The 16,864-nt window shown below is 45.2% G+C and overlaps 1 protein-coding gene across 1 annotated transcript in view; it reads left to right on the top strand.

Annotated features, from left to right (window-relative positions):
• Nucleotides 1-16,864, top strand: part of CNTNAP5 (contactin associated protein family member 5) — a 356,337-nt gene that overhangs the window by 176,724 nt on the left and 162,749 nt on the right. The window contains exon 4 of the mRNA XM_075317029.1: nt 374-521. Coding sequence (XP_075173144.1) covers nt 374-521 — 148 coding nt within the window. The remainder of the gene's footprint in view (nt 1-373; nt 522-16,864) is intronic.

Below are 16,864 nucleotides of genomic sequence, written 5' to 3' on the forward strand. Positions count from 1 at the left end.
CTCTTTGTTCATCCGCTGTGTACACTTTTCTCACCATTAACCCTGAGCGTTTATTATGTTAGTGGAATGACTATCCTGTGTGACAGGGTTTCTCTGCAATTATTGCACTTTGCTGCCTCAATAGATTCTGGTCACATCAGAAAGGAGTTTTTAAAGGTCGTTCTAAATGAACCGGCGGAATCATGTCTGCAGTTCGCATTCTGTAAATCCCTTTCCATTCTCACTTTTTCTAATTTGCTCTCTCTTTGTTCAGACCAATGATCAGGAGGATTGCTTCATTGATTGATTGATTGATTGATTGACTTTTTAGCCTCATTATATATATTTAAAGTGTCTCATAACTTGTTTCTTAATTGTTACATTGTATCCACAGGAGTTTCCAGGGAACACGAATGCGGATGGCGTGGTCTCCCACAAGTTCCAGCACTCCGTTAAAGCCCGATTTCTACGGTTTATTCCCCTGGAGTGGAATCCGATGGGAAGCATTGGGATGAGGATCGAGGTGTACGGCTGCTCATACAGTAAGATTTCTCATTATAGAACGTTTTAAAGGGGAAGATATTTACGAATTATTACCAATCCAAGGCTTCTTAAAACATCTGCCCAATGCAGTAGAAAAATCTAGCCTAATGCACAACAACAACAGTGCCATGTGATGTCCTGCAAGTAATATAACATTTACCATCTCGATAGCTTAGAACAGAAGCATGGTTCAAGCACAAGTCTTCAAATTATAGCCCCTTGTTTCATTTGTCTTTATGGATGGAGCCTCCCTACACTGATACTTTCAATGCTGGAGTCTCTTATCCTGGTTTCCTCAAATGTAGAATCTTTTTATCCTTTACTTTTCAAAGGCAGAGCATCCTAATACCTAACTTTTTAAAGTTGGAGCCTGCTTAGCCTCCTTATCATGGACTCTTTATAGGTGGAGTCTCCTTATCATGGACTCTTTATAGGTGGAGCCTCCTTATCATGGGCTCTTTATAGGTGGAGCCTCCTTATCATGGGCCCTTTATAGGTGGAGTCTCCTTATCATGGGCTCTTTATAGGTGGAGTCTCCTTATCATGGACTCTTTATAGGTGGAGCCTCCTTATCATGGGCTCTTTATAGGTGGAGCCTCCTTATCATGGGCCCTTTATAGGTGGAGTCTCCTTATCATGGGCTCTTTATAGGTGGAGTCTCCTTATCATGGGCTCTTTATAGGTGGAGTCTCCTTATCATGGGCTCTTTATAGGTGGAGTCTCCTTATCATGGGCTCTTTATAGGTGGAGTCTCCTTATCATGGGCTCTTTATAGGTGGAGTCTCCTTATCATGGGCTCTTTATAGGTGGAGCCTCCTTATCATGGGCTCTTTATAGGTGGAGTCTCCTTATCATGGACTCTTTATAGGTGGAGTCTCCTTATCATGGACTCTTTATAGGTGGAGTCTCCTTATCATGCGCTCTTTATAGGTGGAGTCTCCTTATCATGCGCTCTTTATAGGTGGAGTCTCCTTATCATGGGCTCTTTATAGGTGGAGTCTCCTTATCATGGGCTCTTTATAGGTGGAGCCTCCTTATCATGGACTCTTTATAGGTGGAGCCTCCTTATCATGGACTCTTTATAGGTGGAGTCTCCTTATCATGGAGTCTTTATAGGTGGAGTCTCCTTATCATGGACTCTTTATAGGTGGAGCCTCCTTATCATGGAGTCTTTATAGGTGGAGCCTCCTTATCATGGAGTCTTTATAGGTGGAGTCTCCTTATCATGGAGTCTTTATAGGTGGAGTCTCCTTATCATGGACTCTTTATAGGTGGAGCCTCCTTATCATGGATTCTTTATAGGTGGAGCCTCCTTATCATGGACTCTTTATAGGTGGAGCCTCCTTATCATGGACTCTTTATAGGGGGAGCCTCCTTATCATGGGCTCTTTATAGGCAGAGCCTCCTTATCATGGACTCTTTATAGGTGGAGCCTCCTTATCATGGGCCCTTTATAGGTGGAGTCTCCTTATCATGGGCTCTTTATAGGTGGAGCCTCCTTATCATGGACTTTTTATAGGTGGAGCCTCCTTATCATGGACTCTTTATAGGTGGAGTCTCCTTATCATGGGCTCTTTATAGGTGGAGTCTCCTTATCATGGAGTCTTTATAGGTGGAGTCTCCTTATCATGGACTCTTTATAGGTGGAGTCTCCTTATCATGGACTCTTTATAGGTGGAGCCTCCTTATCATGGACTCTTTATAGGTGGAGCCTCCTTATCATGGACTCTTTATAGGTGGAGCCTCCTTATCATGGACTCTTTATAGGTGGAGCCTCCTTATCATGGACTCTTTATAGGTGGAGTCTCCTTATCATGGAGTCTTTATAGGTGGAGCCTCCTTATCATGGACTCTTTATAGGTGGAGCCTCCTTATCATGGAGTCTTTATAGGTGGAGCCTCCTTATCATGGACTCTTCATTGGTGGAGCCTCCTTATCATGAACTCTTTATAGGTGGAGCCTCCTTATCATGGACTCTTTATAGGTGGAGCCTCCTTATCATGGACTCTTTATAGATGGAGCCTCGTTATTATGGATTCGTCATTGGTGGAGTCTCTTTATCATGGACTCTTTATTGATGGAGCCTCCTCATTATGGACTCTTTATAGGTGGAGCCTCATTATCATGAACTCTTCATAAAGTATAGCCTCCTTATCATGGACTCTTTATAAGTGGAATAGTCTAATCATGGACTCTTTATAGGTGGGGTCTCCTAATCATGAACTCTTTATATGTGGCATCTTCTTATCATTGACTCTTTATAGGTGGAGCCTCCTTCTCATGGATTCTATAGGTGGAGTCTCGTTATCATGGACTCATCATTGGTGGAGTCTCTTTATCAGGGACTCTTCATAAGTGGTGTCTCCTTATCATGGACTCTTTATAGGTGGAGCCTCCTTATCATGGACTCTTTATAGGTGGAGTCTCCTTATCATGGACTCTTTATAGGTGGAGTCTCCTTATCATGGACTCTTTATAGGTGGAGTCTCCTTATCATGGACTCTTTATAGGTGGAGTCTCCTTATCATGGTCTCTTTATTGGTGCAGCCTCCTTATCATGGACCCTTAATAGATGGAGACTCCTTATCATGGACTCTTTATTGGTGGAGCCTCCTTATCATGGGCTCGTCATTGGTGGAGTCTCCTTATCATGGACTCTTTATAGGTGGAGTCTCCTTATCATGGACTCTTCATCAGTGGAGTCTCCTTATTATGGACTCTTAATAAATGGAGACACCTTATCATCGACTCTTTATAGGTCGAGCCTCCTAATCATGGACTCCTTATATGTGGTGCCTCATTATCATGGATTCTTTATTGGTGGAGCCTCCTTATCATGGGCTCTTTATAGGTGGAGTCTCCTTATCATGGGCTCTTTATAGGTGGAGTCTCCTTATCATGGGCTCTTTATAGGGGGAGTCTCCTTATCATGGACTCTTTATAGGTGGAGTCTCCTTATCATGGACTCTTTATAGGTGGAGTCTCCTTATCATGGGCTCTTTATAGCTGTGAAGCCCGATATACACAGTTCTGCACAGGATTTCTTGCTGTATCTGTAGAGCATGGCCCATCTCTGTATAGTGGGTTACATTGTATCTAATGTTCTCACATCACAGAAGGATTTCACGAGTCTTCACATAAATACAAGTTAACGACGTCTGATATACCGGAATGTAATATAATATATTCCTGACTATGAGCTTCTATTGGGGGACAGTGGGGTCCACATCTGTATGTATGGCTGTAGTTACAGTCTCATCTGCTTCTGGGTCTGAAGAGCCCTCAGCAAGAATAAGGCTAGGATTATAAATGTCCTATGGGCAGGAAGGTGCCTGGACACGTCCGTCCTACACCTGGTGGACATTTTCCATCCTTCTGTCCGGATTTCTATGTCATTTCTTGGATCTGTCGCTCTGTAGTTGGGTTCTTGCCGGCGGTGACATTGATCAGATGTGATCACAGTGAATTGTGTTGTCTTTGTGCCGGATCCAGACGTGTAATCAGTGATTATTCAGGCGCACACGTGTGTATAGGGCATCTATCAGCCTGACATGGGCTCATTATGGAGAAATTTCCCAGTCCTGACACAACAAGATCCGTTCGCTCTGATGTTTATCTTCCCGGCAGATAATGATTTGTAAATGAAAAGCTTCTCTTGTTAGTTAATGTATCAGCGTCATTCCTGATAATCAGATCAGGGGGATGTGCAGCAGGTGGAGATGTTACATGTGCACGGAGGATTCCTGCTCGTAGCCTATATATAATGTATAGAGCGGTCTCACTTATATAGAGGCAATTATAGAGGAAACAGCACGGAATAATCTCCAGGATGGAGAGAGGAGGAGGAAGGAGAAAATACAGAGGAGAAGAAGTGCGGGGTGGGAGAGGTGATCTCACCATTTCTGGTAAATTTGATACATTTTTACTTTAGAACAGCACTTGTTCTTGAGGCGCCTTCACACATCAGTTGAAAAAACATACGCCATCCGTGTGGCCAATCTGTGTGTACATGTTACACGTAACAAAAAAAAAAAAGGTATGACACTGAAATGCATGTTTTTTATGTGTAAAAGATGTGCAAAGCTAGATAAATGATAGATTGTACAGCCATTTAGCCAAATAAAAGGAAAAAATGGTGTGGGCTCCACATTATTTTTGACAGCCAGCACAGGTAAAGCAGCCGATGCGGGCTGTAACCCTCTGCTGTCTGCATTACCTTGGTTGATTATCAAAAATAGAGGGAATCCCTCCCTTTTTTTTTAAAAAAACTATTTAAATAAATAATTTTATAAACAGTGTGGAGTCCCTCCATTTTTGATAATCAGCTAAGGTACAGCAGACAGCTGGGGGCTGGTATTATCAGGCTGGGAAGAACTATTGTTTTTGGGCCCTTCCTAGCCTGAAAATATCAGCTCTGTTAGGTTGACCTAACAGTCACAGCTGTTGCCAGCGATGTCCGAATGCAGAGAGGGTACCGGTGACCCCCCCCCCTCGGCTATTCCAGCTCAATGAAGACAGGCAGACGCTGTTATACACATAAGACTGGAGATGTGCGGCTCCGAAATTGAACTGTTGTGTTGTTTTTGTTTACATTACAAAGTTATACAAAGTTGATTAGGGCGTAACTATGCAACATACATATTCATTAAAGGCGTGAATTACATATTCCCAGCAAGAGAAATTAACATAATGACTTATACTCCCATAACAATCTATAACGCTTCTTCTTCCCATAACAAGATGTCTCTAAGTCAAAACATTCTGCGTCCTTGAGTTTGGTATCAGAGTTTTACGTAAATAAGTCTGGTTTGGTCTTGCAAGGGAGAATGAATTTCTATTATTTTTCTAAGCCAGTGAAAAAGGTTAACTCTTTCCTCACAGCCCGCAGCCTCCCCAAAAGTGGCGCAACCATTAAGTGCCCCAATATGGATACTTTATCCCGGCTCTTCTCGATTGCTCTGGTGCGATAGCTATCAGGCTAATATTGTGGGGTTGAATGTCAGCTGTGAATTGACAGCAGACATCAAGCCCAGGGGTTAGTAATGTAGAGGGGTCTATCATACATCCACATTACTAACCCAGTAAGTAAAAAGAAAAAAACACACATAAAATTATATTATTTAAAAAAAAAACAAAAAAACAACCCAGACTCCAGCCCCCATTTGTATATCTGCCCAGCTGCCACGTCACAGCATATCTCGCAACTGGGTACCTACTCTATGTTGAAGCCTCTCTCTGGGTTAAAAAAGCTCCTTTGTAAGTAATCTGCTATATAGGATAAAATTGCTTGTGGCAAGTGGGGGAGGGGTGTACAGTCAAGAAGGTATGACCCTCTTGAATATAGACAAAAAGACTGACGGCACTCACCAAACTGAGGTGTGAACAGGTAACTAACTGAACATGACATAAAATACAAAAAAAGCCAATTTGCACTCTGATAATGCTAAAGTATGAAAACTATAAATGTGTGATATAGACCTGCATTACTGCTAAGGGAAATCTAAGCAAATGAGATATTTAGTATATAGAAACGGCCATTTGTATTTCTGCCTAGTTGCCAGGATGTAACTCAGGATCAGTAATGTAATGTATGTACACAGTGACTGCACCAGCAGAATAGTGAGTGCAGCTCTGGAGTATAATACAGGAGGTAACTCAGGATCAGTAATGTATGTGCACAGTGACTGCACCAGCAGAATAGTGAGTGCAGCTCTGGAGTATAATACAGGAGGTAACTCAGGATCAGTAATGTATGTGCACAGTGACTGCACCAGCAGAATAGTGAGTGCAGCTCTGGAGTATAATACAGGAGGTAACTCAGGATCAGTAATGTATGTGCACAGTGACTGCACCAGCAGAATAGTTTGTGCAGCTCTGGAGTATAATACAGGAGGTAACTCAAGATCAGTAATGTAATGTATGTACACAGTGACTGCACCAGCAGAATAGTGACTGCAGCTCTGGGGTATAATACAGGAGGTAACTCAGGATCAGTAATATAATGTATATACACAGTGACTGCACCAGCAGAATAGTGAGTGCAGCTCTGGAGTATAATACAGGATGTAACTCAGGATCAGTAATATAATGTATATACACAGTGACTGCACCAGCAGAATAGTGCGTGCAGCTCTGGAGTATAATACAGGATGTAACTCAGGATCAGTAATGTAATGTATGTACACAGTGACTGCACCAGCAGAATAGTGAGTGCAGCTCTGGGGTATAATACAGGAGGTAACTCAGGATCAGTAATGTATGTACACAGTGACTGCATCAGCAGAATAGTGACTGCAGCTCTGGGGTATAATACAGGAGGTAACTCAGGATCAGTAATGTAATGTATGTACACAGTGACTGCACCAGCAGAATAGTGAGTGCAGCTCTGGGGTATAATACAGGAGGTAACTCTGGATCAGTAATATATGTACACAGTGACTGCACCAGTAGAATAGTGAGTGCAGCTCTGGAGGATAATACAGGAGGTAACTCAGGATCAGTAATGTAATGTATGTACACAGTGACTGCATCAGCAGAATAGTGACTGCAGCTCTGGAGTATAATACAGGAGGTAACTCAGGATCAGTAATGTAATGTATGTACACAGTGACTGCACCAGCAGAATAGTGAGTGCAGCTCTGGAGTATAATACAGGAGGTAACTCAGGATCAGTAATGTATGTACACAGTGACTGCACCAGCAGAATAGTGAGTGCAGCTCTGGAGTATAATGTAGGCTGTAATTCAGAGCCAGTATTATAGGAATGTATCTCATTGTAAGTTTGTTATTCTCAGTAACACTTTATATATGTTGATTATGATACATTATCTTTGTGAAACATTGTATCAATATTTTTTCAGGCTTTTCCAGGATTAGATACATTGTTTGCGTCTGAAGTGAAACATTATTTAGAACTCTGTATAGTTTCCCCAATTCAGCTGAAAAGCCAATAGGAAATATTTATTCTTTTCTCCATAATGATATCAATCATGATAATGCTTTGAGATTATTAACAATTTCTTTTGAGCATTTGAAAAAAGAAAAGAAAGAACAAAAGTGAAATCTCTCCATGTGTGTCCATTGTGTTTGGTGCTTGGAGGCGCGGCGTTGTGCTAGTGTCGCCTCTATCCGCAGACGCCGGCGGTGCCGTCCCCATATCACCGGAGCACTGCAATGTGTGGACCTCTCTGACCTCAGGCTGGAAGGTTATATTGAAATCTCTTCTTCATTCTCCGCGACCTTCCAATAAATGACAGATTTTATATTTGGAGTTTACATTAATCTGTAGCCGCCACTTAACTCTAATCAATGAGTCCATGTGCGGTAACGTATCGGACTCACTGATACATCGCCTTCATATCCACGCTGAGCGTTTATTATCTGCAACGTCATTATTATTCCATCTCCAGAGCCAAGAAGTGGAAATTACTCATGAAAGTGTTTTCTAAAGATTAATGAAGCTTTTCATGATGACGAAGAAGAAATTCACAGAATATTATCAGCAGAATGTCAGAAGGAATTCTATAGACCTAATGACTAGAGATGGGTGAACAGTAACTATTGGTGTTCGGACAATTCTTACCCAATTCCGAGGACTATACACGTATTGGTGACGGCAAGAAAACTATTCGGATTCCACACTGACTTGCATTAGGTTCGTTATTTATTAGTGCTGATGTAAATGACACGCCCACCAGGGCCGTGGGGGCACTCGGAACCGGGCCGGTTCTGTCTAGGAGGTCACGGTGGTAGGACCCGACTCTGTGACCTTGGCGGTGTCGTTTAGATGGGGGGGGATATATTTACAGGGGATTAGTTGTGATACCACCTGTGGTATTCGGACAGATATGGCCGACACTGCTGGATGGGACCGCTGGGGCAGATGGTGACGCAGCAGTGATGGTACAGCTCCGCACAGGTAGAGCGGGGCCCCAGCGCAGAATGTGCAGTCTTCTAGCAGATGAAGTGCTTTGAACAGCGTGGGGCAGGCGGCACAGACAATGAATCCAGGACACAGCGGGATGCAGTCATTAGCTCTTTTACTCACAGTTGTCAGTTCCAGATTATCACGGCCGGCCGGTCAAATACTACCCTTGGAGCGCTTAATCTTGCGATGACGGGATCCAGACAAACCCCAGGTAATTCGGAGGCACAAAACCGGGGTCCCTTTCTGTATCCCTTCCCTGGTCTTCTTCCTGCGCTGGTTTCACCCTCTTGCCCTGCGCCTCACACACAGTGCCCCAAGCCAGTGTCGGCGGGCCTTACTTTGGAGGCTCCTTTGCCCTGACACCTAGCCCTCTGTGGTCACCTTTTCAGCGGATTTATGTGTGGCTGTTGCTTCGGCACATGAAGATACCACAGCCTCCGGTTTGCTAGCTGAGCCTGATCGTTCTCTACTAGTCTATGGGCCAGTTCCCCTTTTGTGGTCTAGTCCCTCCACACCGGTGCATCAACTGTGGATCTCTCACTGGCCGTGACTCTGGGACCCCTTCTTCCTTTCTTTCTGATCTCCCCTCCTTGTCCCGGGACGAGCTCCTCCACCTCCAGTCCTCAGGACCTCTCTCCTCCACTGTCCTTCCTCGTTCTGTCCCGTTTCTTGTTCTGTTCTGTATCTTGTTTTGTTCCACCGACTACCTAAGCCCCACCTAGACTGGCTCCGGACTGTGGTCTCCCATAGGAGCCATCTTGCCCTAACCCTGGCCTGAAGTGGTGTGTCTATGCTGTGAATGTGTGAACAACGGCGTGTGCCCTCTCCTTACCAAGATATGGAGTAGCACACCTCTGGCTGAGGTGCAGGACTTCTGTGGCGACTGGACCCTCAGGGGTGCCACATAAAATAGACATGGGGAAATGTTATTTAGTAACTGTTTTGTGTGACAGAACTCTATGATTTAAGGGCATAAACATTCAACATTTTAAAATTGATAGATTTTCAAAATTTTCTCCAAATATCCAATATTTTCACAAATAAACACAAAAAATATTGTCCTAAATTTACCTGTTAGATGAATTACAATATGTCAGGAAAACAGTCTCAGAATCATTGGGATCTGTTTAAGCGCTCCAGAGAGTAAGTACCATGTAAAGTCAGAATAGAAACAATTGTCCTGGTTAAGAAAGCGAAAACAGAGGTTTTAAAGGACCTATGCACAAATGGACCAGTTTGTTACAAAAATATCTCTTTTGTCTATATGAGAAAAGGGGGGAGTTTTCAACTCGTTAATAACAGGTAGACATCTGCCCAACATAGGCCAATGTCGTTTGAGAATCTTTGAAATTTGATGGCTTTCCTCACTATATGTAGAAATAAAGGGATTATGTCACATTTCTTTTTTATAACACTTAGGGGTACTTTACACGTTGCGACATCGCTAGCATTGGCTAGCGATGTCCAGCGCGATAGCACCCGCCCCCGTCGCACATGCGATATGTGGTGATTGCTGCCGTAGCGAACATTATCGCTACGGCAGCGTCACATGCACAAACCTGGTCGGCGACGTCGCTGTGACCGCCGAACAATCCCTCCTAAAAGGGGGAGGTGTGTTCGGCGTCACTAATTGGCCGGCTAATAGAAGCGGAGGGGCGGAGATGAGCGGGACATAACATCCCACCCACCTTCTTCCTTGATCATTACCGGCGGGACGCAGGTAAGGAGAGGTTTGTCGCTCTTGCGGGTTTACACACAGCGATGTGTGGAGCTGCAGGAACGACAAACAGCATCGTACCTGTGGCCAAACCGACATTATGGAAATGAATGACGTAATACAGATCAGCGATATTGTACGTCTCTGTGCTCATTCATCATCACACCTAGGAGTTACACGTTGCGATGTCGCTACCGGCGCCGGATGTACGTCACTAACGACGATATATCGGTAGCGATGTCGCAACGTGTAAAGCCCGCCTTAGGCTCTAGTAGAGAAATCCAATCTTCACTTATTGCTTTTGCTTTCCTCTTATTAAGTAAGGCAATGGATAAACTCTATCCTTACATTTCGCAGCCATAGTCTAGAGTGAAACATCTCGATCTGTTTCCTCACTGACTATTCCATTGACACACCAAAATTAGCTATATGCCATTAACCATTATCTTAGGATGGTTACGCTCAAATCTTAGTATAATTTACCTATCAGTAGGTTTTCTGTATAATGAAGTGATCAGTTGCTTCTTTCCTTATGATACCAACATAAAAGAAATCCCTCTTTATCTCTTTTACAAAATAGGAGAATGTAAAATTAATATGTGAATCAAGATTATTCAAAATGGTATGAAACTCACATAGTTCTGAAGAGATATGGGTCCAATGGAGGAAGACATCATCTATGTATCTCCACTACCTCAACGCATAGATGAAGTCTTCTTTCAGTGACATCATAACCAAATTAGCATAATCGTGTGTCATGTTGGCCCCCATCGCGGTCCCATGTTACTGTATGTAAAAATCATCACCAAATAGGAAATAATTTTTCCTCAGTACAATCTCTAGAAAATCTATCATAACCTCAATACTGTTCAGTGAATATGTGGTCTTATCTAGACTTTTTTGCACAGCCAGTAGACATTTTATAGGACTTGGTGAAGTATATAATGAAACTGCATCAAATTAGGTAACAATTATCTCATAATCAAATTTTACAATCTGTAAATTACATAAAAAAAAAATCAGTGGTGTCCAATATAAATGATGAGAATTTTCTGGCAGTTGGACTAAAAGATGTATCAAGAAAAGAAGAATTATTAGTAAATATAGAACCACTTCCCAAAACTATGGGTCTTTCAGGAGGATCAAATAATGACCTTTATATTTCAGTAAGTACAAATAAAATAGGAGATATGGGACTATTTACCGCAAAGTATTTATACAAGTCATTATTGATACATTTACTGTTGGGATGATGATAATGAGACTCAAGCGGTCTCTCGGGATCTGACTGCTGTTCCAAATTATAATGTCATGAGTGCACTTCGAGAAGTAAATAACGGACACTGTATCAGTTATGAACCTTCTCCATGACAGACACTGAGCAACTGGCTCTCTTTATTGTTTGAAACTTTTTATAGCTTTAGACAAGTGAAGGGTGTAGACAAAAGTATAGCCCAATCAAGTATCGCAGGTCGGGGGTTCAAGACGTATAGGAATTTGCATAATCTCTGCTGGATTGGTCAGTCCAAACTTTAGGAATTCTCCTTTGTTCATCATCTTGGGTGTAGACAGGATGTGGCAGCCATCTTTAAGTTACATGTGCTGGTATATACTGTGTTAAGGAAAATCATTAAATCTGCAATATACATATATACGTGTTAGTAAGAAACAAAAGCATTCATAAATATGTGTGTTAGTTTACATCTACTAAAACTATATACCTGAGTCTATGAAATGGCTGAATCAAGTATTTTTGGTTACTTAATTCTTATCCTCAACATTACCAGTGGTATAAAATTTACCTTCAGAGAAAGATTATAAGGACCATATATGAGATTCATCAGGTCCAAACCTGTTGGAGAACCAATAATTTAATGTAATAGATAGAACGTGAATAGATCCGTTTCGGCCACTTGGACTAAAACAGTGACTTAAAACTGAAACTTCAATGTTAGATGAGGATTTTTTAGAATAATTTACGACCAGTTTGGATTTTTCTTCCTCGCCGTCACCGGCCTCTGAGGATGTACGGTATCTTGTCCTTTTGCTCGGTGATAATGTCATGTTCCTCTTCTCCTCTTTTGTGTCCGGGTTGAATACACTTGTGGGGCAGTATCTAAAAAAATCCTGTCTTCAAAAAAAAAACCACAAAACATTATCTTTAGACACCGATCCCCCAGAAAATGCTTGATGGTTATTGTTCATTTTTGCGCTTGTTCCTTCTTTTTGCCAGCTTTACGTTGTCCTATGCGATTATCCTCACTCCTGTGCCATTTTTGGACGTTTAATTCCCGTTAATTCCTTTAGATGCACTTTCCTTTGTGTTTATCGGAACAACACAAATAACAGAAAAAAAAGGCAAACTGGAGAAAATGTCACACAAAACCCCCAAAATGGACCGGGCAAAATTGTTAGCACCTTTAACTTAAAGGGAACCTTTCACCAGATTTGTCCCCTATAAGCTGCGGCTGTCACCAGTCAGCCCTTATATACGGTATTCTAGAATGCTTCATACATCATTAATAGTGATGAGCGAGCATGCTTGTAACTACTCGGTACTCGCACGAGTATCGCTGTACTCGGGCTGCTCGGCGGGGACCGAGTAATCTCGCGATACTCGTGCTTTACTCGTGGTCTTCATTTCTGCATGTTGGCGCTCTTTTGAGAGCCAGCCCTCATGCAGGGATTGGCTGGCAGACCACTGCAATGCCACAGCCCTGTTAGTTGTGGAATTGCAGTGATTGGCCGGCCTGCACAGCGTGACCGAGCCTTTATACCGGCCGGCGCGCTGTGCTCTGCTCACAGCTATCCAGACAGTCAGTGCAGGGAGAGTGTCGCTGATTCAGGGAAAGCTTTGCGGCCCTTTATAGCTTTTTCAGTTGCAGGGCTGCAAACAGTGTGACCAGAAGTCCTTCTCAGGACTATTCTAGTTGTATACAGGCAGGCAGGGTATAGCCAGGTCGGAGTACAGTAGCAGAGTCCTTCTCAGGACTATTGTTGCTATATACAGGCAGGGTATAGCCAGGTCTGAATACAGGCTAGTGACCAGAAGAGTCCTTGTCAGGACTATTGTAGCAGTATACAGGCAGGCAGGCAGGCAGGGTATATAGCCATTCCTAGTGGTGACCGTATACCAGCCTTCATCATATCTGGGGCTGGTGTACACAGTCTAAAACAGTCCAGATAGTGTCAGACTTCTCAGTAATTGTCGCTCCTAAAAACCAGTTAGGTTCTTATTGCGTCCGTGCTTGCATTTAAAAACAGCACGTGTGTGTCTGTCGGTGGCAGCGTACAGGTGCGCGTTTTGCACAAACAATTATATAACGCACAAGTCTAGTGTATAATACACGTCAGTCAGCAGTGGCTGATAGTGTCAGACTTCTCAGTAATTGTCGCTCCTAAAAACCTGTTAGGTTCTTATTGCGTCCGTGCTTGCATTTAAAAACCGCACGTGTGTGTTGCAGTCGGTGGCAGCGTCAGGCTCCACATTGTCCCTGGATAGAGATGTGCATAAGGGCCTCAAAACATTGTTCCCATTGCAAAGGAGCGGGTCGCCTGTCGTTGTAATGCCCATTCTGAAAGAATGGTCGAAAAAATTTACCACTGGGGGTATACCTGAAACAACGGCCTAACTATTGTAACGGTCATCATGATGGCGCATGAGGAGAAGGAGGAGCAGTCCAGCGATTAGCCAAAGTCCAGAAGTGTGTTACCATGGGTGAGTGGAGGTACATGGCAAATTCCCGTTACAAACTTTAAATTCCGCTGTCATTTGCTGGTGGTGTGGTGAAGTCTGGCCAAATCCAACCCTTGTTCATCTTGATCAGAGTCAGCCTGTCAGCATTTTCAGTTGACAGGCGGGTGCGTTTATCTGTAATGATTCCACCTGCGGCACTAAAAACACGCTCTGACAAAACGCTAGCGGCAGGGCAGGCCAGGACTTCGAAGGCGTAGAGAGCCAATTCATGCCACGTGTCCAGCTTGGATACCCATTAATTGTAAGGCACAGAGGAATGTCGGAGTACAGTTGTTTGATCTGCAAGGTACTCCTTGAGCATCTGGGCAAACTTAGGATTTTTTGTGGCACTACCCCGCACCTCAGGGGCTGTGGTATGTGAGGGCCTGAGAAAACTGTCCCACATCTTAAAGACTGTTCCCCTACCTCTGGCGTATTGGACTTGTGCCCCTCTCGGCTGTACGCCTTGGTTGTCCACTGATTCCTGACCTATGCCGCTAGCGTTTTGTGAGGGGAATGCTTTGCCTACTTCCGTGACTATGGCCTTCTGGAACTGCTGCATTTTGCCTGACCTCTTCGCCTCGGGAATAAGAGACATAAAGTTCTCCTTGTAGCGTGGGTGTAACAGTGTTACCAACCAGGAATGATTGTCGGCCAAGATGTTCTTAACGCGAGGGTCACGAGACAGGCAGCTTACCATAAAGTCAGCCATGTGTGCCAGACTCTTAACAGCCATCACTTCAGTATCCTGACCAACACGATGACTGAACATGCTGTCCTCCTCCTCCTCCTCCTCCTCCTCCTCCTCATCTACCCTGTCCTCTGGCCAGCCACGCTGAACCGAGGATATGACTGCATGTCATATCCTCAATTTGGCCAGAGAGTTGCTCCATGTCTTCATCCTCCTCCTCGTCATAGTCCTCCACTGCACGTTGTTATGAGACGAGGCTGGGCTGTGTGTTATCACCCACACCCACTACTGTTTCTTGCTCAAACTCATCGCGCTCCGCCTGCAATGCATCATGGTTGTTTTTTGAGCAGAGACCATTTTAGAAGGCAGAGAAGCGGTATGGTGACGCTAATAATGTCGTCATCGCCGCTCACCATCTTGGTGGAGTCCTCAAAGTTTTGGCGGATGGTGCATAGGTCGGACATCCATCTCCACTCCTCAGGTGTTATGTGTGGAGTTTGACCCATTTCCCTACGGCTTAGGTGATGCAGGTACTCAACAACTGCCCTCTTCTGCTCACATATCCTGACCAACATGTGCAGAGTTGAAGTCCAATGCGTGGGGACATCACACACCAGTCTGTGAGCCGGAAGATGCAAAAGGCGCTGAAAGCCGGCAAGGCCGGCTGAAGCAGTAGGTGACTTTCGAAAATGTACAGACAGGCGGCGAACTTTTACCAGCAGATCAGACAGCTCTGGGTATGACTTTAGAAACCGCTGAACCACGAGGTTGAGCACATGGGCCACGCATGGAACATGTGTCAGCTGGCCTCGCCTCAAAGCCGCCACCAGGTTCCGGCCATTGTCACACACGACCTTTCCTGGCTTTAGGTTCAGAGGTGTGAGCCAGTGATCTGCCTGCTGTTTCAGAGCTGTCCACACCTCTTCTGCATTGTGGGGTTTGTCACCTATGCAGATTAGCTTCAGCACTGCCTGTTGCCGCTTCGCCGAGGCAGTGCTGCAGTGCTTCTGTGTTGCCCTGGACAAGCCAGGGGCCACAGAGCACAACACTTACACACCCCACACTCCCTGCAGGCATATCATAGTCAAAACACAAAATCCTTGTTGCCTTCCCCAGGGGCTGTTGTCCACACCAGGGTGTGGAGCCAGGCGGTTGGTCTCCACCCACCGAGGAGGAGGGAAAACACAGGCAGTGAGAGTTAAGCTAAGGAAGTGGAAGGAGGAAAGTAGTAGAGAGGAGAAAAGTGACAGCAAAGAGCCTGAAGTTGGTCCGGGTGTGTGGCCCGGACAGGACAGCAAGGTTGGCAGGATGTGGTGACCGTCTGCAGTGGAGGCCGATTGGAGTCTGCCGTAAGGACCGTGGACGGGTGGTGACCCGGCCGTACCGGACCGGTATACAAAGAGAAGACAGCACCATTGGCAGGGGCCTTTCGGATCCCGGCAAGGCTTGGTGTCGCCGTGAATTTGCCAAATCCGTTAGTGAAGGGGACCTCAGGGTTTCCAAACAGCCAAGTCACGATAGAAGGCAACCGTCCAACCGTGAAGGGGAGACACCGCCACCGCCAAGGGCAACCGTCTCCCAGGGCCAGCGCCTGTGGGCAAAAGGGTCTCCTCCGGCCCATATCCAGGTCGGGGAGCTGGTTACCGGTGGGAAAACATCACTACCAACACTGAACTTAGGTGCAGGGAGAGACAGTCATCACTAACCTGCAGGGAGGAACAACCGCAGCCGTCCGAGGGACCCGTCCATCCAGCCACTTGTTTTACCGTGAACTGTGTCATCATCATTGGGCTGAGTGAGTACCTCCGTGCCGTGCGGCACAGCGCTGCCCCTGCGACCCTGCACCTCATCAGGCCCCGCTACCCGCCTGTCATCCATCTCTACCCCATCACCAGGCCCCGGGACAACCAACCCCCCTACCCACGGAGGGGAGAAATAACAACAAAGCTGCTCCCGGGATACCCGTCCAGAGCAGCGGTGGTGTCCACACAATCACCACAACCGTGGGTGGCGTCACGGACAATATCCCCAAAACCCAAACCACCCCTTTTCACTCACAAGCGAGGAGCGCCGCTCGAGCCTCCGGGATCCGGCCATCGCTCGAGCCACCGAGCAGCAGCAGCCGTAGAGCAGCGGCAGCCGGACCCGAGCAGTGGGAGAGCGCAGCGTCCCCTCCTCCGCCCGCGACAATTCCAGCTTGTGACTGGTGTGGAGGGTAAAGTGGATGAGGATGCGCAGGAGGAGGAGGAGGCTGAGGAGCATGACATTCCG

This window comes from Anomaloglossus baeobatrachus, chromosome 7, assembly GCF_048569485.1.
Source record: "Anomaloglossus baeobatrachus isolate aAnoBae1 chromosome 7, aAnoBae1.hap1, whole genome shotgun sequence".
Lineage (NCBI taxonomy): Eukaryota > Metazoa > Chordata > Amphibia > Anura > Aromobatidae > Anomaloglossus > Anomaloglossus baeobatrachus.